This window comes from Arachis ipaensis, chromosome B1, assembly GCF_059453495.1.
Source record: "Arachis ipaensis isolate K30076 ecotype BB chromosome B1, ASM5945349v1, whole genome shotgun sequence".
Lineage (NCBI taxonomy): Eukaryota > Viridiplantae > Streptophyta > Magnoliopsida > Fabales > Fabaceae > Arachis > Arachis ipaensis.
In genome coordinates this window covers 90,790,889-90,797,973 of record NC_142436.1, presented here as the reverse complement: position 1 = coordinate 90,797,973, position 7,085 = coordinate 90,790,889, and the positions used below count along the sequence as shown (strand labels likewise).

At 37.9% G+C, this 7,085-nt stretch overlaps 1 protein-coding gene across 5 annotated transcripts; it reads right to left on the bottom strand.

Annotated features, from left to right (window-relative positions):
• Positions 1-1,369: 1,369 nt before the first annotated feature.
• On the bottom strand, positions 1,370-5,237 carry LOC107631827 (uncharacterized). Of its 5 annotated transcripts, XM_088501556.1 has the most exons (3): positions 4,252-5,237; positions 3,054-4,155; positions 1,370-2,270 (listed from the first exon to the last, which is right to left on the bottom strand). In XM_088501556.1, exons 1-2 carry the CDS (start codon positions 4,891-4,893, stop codon positions 3,097-3,099), a joined length of 1,701 nt encoding a protein of 566 aa, XP_088357682.1. In that variant the 5' UTR covers positions 4,894-5,237; the 3' UTR covers positions 1,370-2,270; positions 3,054-3,096. The 5 variants fall into 5 exon arrangements, with proteins under 5 accessions (XP_088357682.1, XP_088357681.1, XP_020978207.1 ...); XM_088501555.1 differs by having other exon boundaries at positions 3,054-5,234; XM_021122548.2 differs by having other exon boundaries at positions 1,370-1,950; positions 3,054-5,234.
• Positions 5,238-7,085: the final 1,848 nt, after the last annotated feature.

Genomic DNA, 7,085 nt, shown 5'->3' with positions numbered 1-7,085 from the left:
ATAATAATAATAATAATAATAATAATAATAATAATAATAATAATAATAATATTGTTCAATAAAGTTATTAGAGATTATTCTACAAGAAATTCAAAGTTATTCTTCTATTTAAATACAAAAATATCAAATAATTTTAACTTTAAATTTTTTATAGAATAATCTCTAATAACTTTATTAAACATTATTATTATTATTATTATTATTATTATTATTATTATTATTATTATATGATGCCAAAACTCTTTTTTATCTTTTTATTCAATAATTTTTTAAAAAGATACTATATTAGAAATCAAATAGGTTTAACTTAGTTTTAGAAGTTAATTTGATTATAATATTTACTAATATTCTTTTTCTAATAAATACTTGAAGAATTTAGTGAATCACGCGAGAAAATGAACGGAAAACTATTATGTCTGATGGATAAAAAACATTGGCGATTGATCTGTATTAATTTTCTTAGAGACTAAAATATCGACTTTAAAAATTTATGGAGACTGATTTGGATAATTATTTTACCAAAAAATGAACTGAAAATAATTTATCTGTCAGAGTAAAACTTTGAAGATGTTTTTGTGTATTAATTTTTTTTAGGACTAAAATTTTTAGGAACTGATTTGAGTAATTACTCAAAGACTTTGTTGTAATCTATGTAGTCAATTCTATCCAGTAGAATAAGACTTTGTTGTAATCTATGTAGTCAATTCTATCTAGTAGAATAAGACTTTGTTGTTGTATTTGTTTTTCCAATATTCTTTTTTCCTTTCATTTTTCACTTCCTTAACAAGCACCCTTGGAATAATTGTTAACAAAAACTCTTGTGCATATGTCATCAGCATTATTTGGTTATTTGATGTGATTGAACTTGAATTTGGAGTGGATACAGAAAAGTGAATCTACACTCCATAGTTACATCATGGCATACTTGGCTGAATTCAAAGTGAAAATGGGTGTGCAACGACTCATTTAAAACATATTTGCAGCAAATGGGAATTCATGGTGATCTACCCTCGTGTCATGTATTCATCAATCGCCTTCTATTTTGATATCTATGTTACAACCAACAAGATACAAACCCAAAGACTCGCATTAAATAAACAATTATAACACATTAGGTCGAACCAAGTTATCACACTACTCACACACGTTTGGTTTCATGAATCATGAGCATCATAACAACCTTCAAAGAGTATCTCAGTGACGGAAATACTGCACCTTACAACTGAAAACAGATTACTAGGATCCTACCGATGTTTATTCCTTGATTACAACTTAGCCAACTATAATTTGCTGCTTTTATTATTATTAATACTGTTACATATAAAGCCATAAACTAAAAATAAGATCCAAAATAATTCTAGCAGAAAATGCATCAACTGAAATAATGTCACAATTAAAACTTTGGATTAACTGATTAAAATGATATTCTTGTCAAAATATTCAACTTGCATGCGTTGGAGACACCTTTTCATGCACGAAAAAGTATGTGCAAGCTTAATTCATTACAATATAAGTAGATTTATTTACAAAGTTAATAATACTAGCAGGGAATTCTTACCAGGATAACTTCTGAATCGATGTCGATAGTAAGCTCATCATGTCCATAGAACTCTGCATGACTGCCACTCAATCCTTCCCAAACATTGGATTGCTGCTAGATGAATAGCGCCGAATATCCTCAGGTCAAGTAAAGTATGATCATTGACTATGTTGTACAAGTTAACATGGTGGGACACGATCTGGATCCGGATCTAAGTGTTCACGTATCTTGAGGCTTACTTCCTTCCGCTGCAAAAGCAATCTCATGTTTACCTCTGTCTGACATCAGGTATGCTTCCTCCAAATTCAACATATTTGTCCAAATATTTATCTAATCTATATATGTGGGGCAGAGCTGCAAACTTTGGAAACACATTTTGATCCACGAAAATTTTTGTTCATCCTCCAGTCCTATTGAATTTTATGAAGGTTTAAATGCAGTTAATAATACCAAGGAACTTAAACAGATATGGCAACTAGGATAAATTCTGAATCAAACTTTCTAGAAAGCGTGTCTATAGATCCTCTATAACTTTGATTGCTGCAACGCTTCTCAAATAGTAAGACTTCTTATTGAAGAATATCCCAACAGATCCTTAGGGCAACTGATATCATTAGTATTATTTCTCAGGTTATGCTGCTTCCAAACAATGTAAACTACTGATACTCCACCTCTAGTCACTAAATAATATAACAAAGAATGCATGCCTTCAGCTTAGTCATATATAATCCTGCACGGATTAAGATTCTATAAGGGTACCTTGAGCAATTGGAACATTTAGTCAGATCGATACAAGTACAAATGCAATTCGAAAAATTGAGAACTATCGAGCTACGTTACAAAGAATAAGAATTCTTTGCCCAGTGTATGCAGATGAAGACATTGGTTTACTATCTGAAAATGATGCTGTTAGATAAAAGCATCTGGTAAATATGTAAGTATAACAGAACCAACATGGACTGTTAGATGTAGGCATGTGGCATACTAGCATTAAAGAGGACGATGGTACGGCATAAACATTCAGGAAGGCGATAACCTCCGTGCGAGAAATGCATACTATACTGTTGTTCGATATGTAAACATACTTGTGCTTATTTTATTTAATTTAATTTAAAACGAATGACTATAGAGTATATAATATATACTTTGATATACATAACTAGAATAGCAAATATTGCCTTGAACATGTATATATTTTGAATTACAACACAAAAAGTAAAACATGACACAAGTTGATATCAAATTACTCGGTTGTGATATATAACAAGATGGAAAAGTTATTTAATGCTAGCGAATCTACTGAAAGTTCTTGTATACCATGTCCATGTGAATGAAACATTTCCATGCAAATCAATATATTTACTTGTCCTGTTATTAATACTTAGTATGATTCGTTTAGTTACTATCACATATAACAATGTTAAATTGACTTTTTTTCCCTTGGTATTTTCACAATGCTAGATAGATTAGTATTAAGTACAATATACTCTTACTTGTCATCTGAAGCACTTACAAGGACCAATTATTTTGATTAATACGAGTGGGGATTATAGCCCCTAGGACTGTCTGTGCAATTGAGCTCCCGGCTGATAAAGAGTGAGGTTGTGTATGGCTTTTGCGAAGAGATCCTTCTGATCAGGATGCTGAGCTAAAACAGGACGGGCTAGCTTCTCTAGAGTACACAAGGCGCGCTCTTGTTCAAGAACCTTACTATTGCCCACATTCAAAGCAAGATGACAAAGTAAAACAAGGCCATGCATATGCGCACGGTCATTGTTCTGCAGCAATCTCATCAGCTTAGGAACTCCATCAAGCTCAAGTATTGCCTTAGAATGATCAACACAGTTGTAGTTTTCGGAGCACGCAAACTTCCCCAAAGCAATAGCAGCCTCAATAGCCACATCCACATCTCTGTTACCAAGTTGAGCAACCAAAGGGCCAAGCACATGCGGAACCTTTCCAGGGAAGTTCCTGGCTAAGGAACCAATCGACTTAATTGCAGGAATCAGCAATGCCGGATGGTTCACTTCCTGAACCACTCTCAGAAGCTGATCCAAGACTGCTTTTGCGGCGGGAGCAGTAGACTTGAAGGCAGCCCTCCTAAGATCAGAATTTACCTCGGCCACCGCAGTAATCTCCATGACAGCCATGAGACAATTGAGCTGCAATTCTCCACTCTCAGACTCAATAATCTTAGCCAGACAAAGCAAACCTTTGGTCTCGGTGATTTTCTTGCTAGTCAGAAGACACCTTATGGAAAGCTTCCAAAGAGCCCTTGCACAACTCACCTTGACCTCGTTCCTCACCGCAGGGCTCTCAGCCTCCCTCTCCCTCTCCCTCCTATGCTGGCCCCCTCTGCTACTCCCATCCAAACTCCCTGAATTAGACGATTCCCCAATCGAAGATGACGACGACAAATTCACTACCAAAGAATGAATGCTAGCCCTCCCTGCCATGGGATCAGCAAGAACAGTATCTATAGACAACAACGACACAAGCGGCCTAGTCACATTGGCTCTCACAAAATCCTCCTGTGCACGAGGGTCCTGCTCAGCCATGGTGGCAACCAATTCAGCCACGGAGACACGAACCCTCATAGCAGCATCCCCAAGAACCTGAACAATAATGGGGACCCCAAGCGAGTCAACAATGAACCTAACAACCCTCTCTTGGTTCCTAGCAATACTAACAAGAGCATTAGCAGCAGCTACCTGAGCATCAGGGGAAGAACCTTCTTTAAGAAGCTTGAGCAACGGCGAAACCCCACCTTCATCCAAGATAATAAGCTTGTTCCGACCATTGTCTCTTGCAAGAGAACCAAGTTCCATTGCAGCTTCAGCACGGTCCTTTAGGGTTCCCAACTGGAGGGTATAGGTGTAGGTCCAAACCCAAGCGAGGATAGGGTCATTGCTTGCAATTGGAGGGAGAGAGAGGTTGGTACCTTTGGAATCGAAGATGCTGAGGAGCCAGAGCAAGTCCCCGTTAGAAGACTCTAGAAGGTTCCAGACCTTGCGGAAATCGGCGGTGGTGGTGATGGAGAAGACCTGGCGGAGGACGCCGCCGTTGCGGCGGCAGCGGCGTAGGAGGGCGAGAGTGCGGTCGAGGGTCTTGGAGACTTCGGCGACGATGCGGCGGATGGGACGCTCGTTGAGGGGTTGGGCAGTGGCGGCACGGACGACGGAGCGGAGGTTGTCGCAGAGGAGCTGAACCTTCTTGGCGAGTTCGGCGCAGTCGACTTTGGATGAGTCGGACTCCTGAGCGAGTTTGATGACTCGGTCGCCGAGCATGATGGGACCTGAAAGCTCTTCTTGAAGGGTCTTCTCTTCCTCCTGGTTAGGGTTTGGGTTTCCCATAACTAACTCACGAGAGAGAGAGAGAGAGAGAAGACCCGCCGGGGGAAGGGGCGGGGTGTAGTGCTATGTTAACTACTAGTTGTTAATTTGTGTTTGAAGAAGAAGGTAGTGGTCGTGGTGGAGTGTAGTGTAGTGCATAGTTATATGTGATCTTTTGTTTGGTGGTGGTGGTGCCGCTGCTCCTTCGTGGAATGTTGGTGGTGGAAGCCAGATTGACTGGTGTCTGATGATGAGGAAGAGAGTATCAAAAAATTGATAAAAGGGAGGATTTGACTAACAAAAATTATTATAATATCAATTAATTAAATGTAGATGATTTGATTAATATTAGGAAGATGTTCACATGTACCGTTGATATATATATTAAAATATGTAGATGGTGGAGATTTTGATAAATTTTGTAGAGTAAACTCCATTTTTCTAAGTGCATGGAGGAAAAGAGATGTGTTGATCCAGTATCTCATCTTATAAGAGGGAAAAAGACATTTTTGTGCTACTTGCTTGGCTAATGAATAATCACTGATGAGTCATGCGCTATTTTATTAAATAGAAGTCACAGCTTAGCTAAAATTTTAATGAATCCTTGACCTAAAATAAAATAGTAGATAAAATAGATGAAATTATAAATTAGATTAATACAACTTACAGTAATAATAATCAGAGAAAGGTATAATTTTTTTTTTATTTTTAAAATAGAACTTGTTAATAACTTTATATGTGTCATGCATTTTAAAAAAAATGAATATAGATAAATATTAGAGAATTATTTTAAAAAAATTATTAAATTCTTTTAATTTGTTAGGTTGCCGTAAAAAAATTTAACAAACTTAGTTTAGATATTTTTAATATTTTATAAGAAGTAAAAAATGTCTATAACAACTGAATTTGTTAATATAGAATTTAAGGCATATGAAATTATATTTTAAAATAAATAAATTATTCATTAATTATATTATAAAATTGAATAAATATGCCATTTGTTTTCAATATTTATGTTTACTTCCATATCATTTCAAGAATTTTGTTCAATTTTATTTTTTATTCTAAATATATTTTACTTATAACTTTAGAAATTGACAATACTAATAGAAAATTTAATAATATATCAATACTAACTTAATTTATTGTTTGGACACAAAAGAATTAGAGTTTATATAAAGTTAGCATCTAAAAATATAATTGAAACAATTTTAAAATATTAGATATAAAATTAATATTAGAGATACTACTTTTAAAGATAAAAAAATATGTTTATTATTAAGTTTATTTTAATTTTTTATATTATGATTGAATATCCTTAAAAAGCATGCATACCATCTTTGTAAAGACTAATCATTTATTATAGTATAACTTTTTATCGAAAATAAATATGAGAATATGATAAGTATCACATGCTTGTTTAGTAATTATATAAAAAACTGTTACGGCCTGGCCCAAATTCTCCACGGGTCGGCCCGACCCGGGCGTCACTCGACCCGGACGGTCACGAGTGAGGCGCCCGCAACCGACCCGGACACGCGTCCCAGCCAGCTCACCCGCAGCTGTAGGAGCACGTCCCGGAAAAATGGGCCTGCCTTTGTAGGGCCCACCCCTGACACAGGGGAAGGATTTACCCTTCCCCCAAGGTACGTCACATATCACATCACCCCCTTTTTTGCCTGTACACTTACTGACAAGAGCGTCGGAGTGTCTTTGCAGGTGACACCCCTCTTTTCACGGAGTGCTCGGGACCTCGCACACCCCTTGCCGGAAGTCCACGACCTGACGAGCCCCTACCATTTCCCAGGATTTCAACCCGAACCGTCCGGTAACCGACCAACCGAACATTGGCACCGTCTGTGGGGACTCGTTCATGGACTTCGTGCTAGTCCAAACTGGGACAGGCTGCGAGGCCGTGCCCGGAGGCGACGCCGCCGGGACAGAAACCCGGCAACATCCAAGGTCGCCTCCGAGGAACGCAGCATAGTCACACGAGGGACGCCCCTTTGGGGGGACTGGCGACAACCACACCAGAATAATGCAAGTGCTACGCCATAGAATGCAAGACTTGGAACGCCGGCTAGCAGATAGGGAACGCGACCAACACACCCCAGAACAGAGTCACTCCCGCTCTCGCTCCAGGAGTCGCTCCAGACGCACGCCTACCCCCCAAGATGAGTCCGAAAGCACCGGGGAGAGAGGGCGCGCGAGAA

Excerpts from the sequence above, each read along its gene's own strand:
- LOC107631827 (XM_088501555.1), bottom strand. The coding sequence starts at position 4,893 with ATGGGAAACCCAAACCCTAACCAGGAGGAAGAGAAGACCCTTCAAGAA.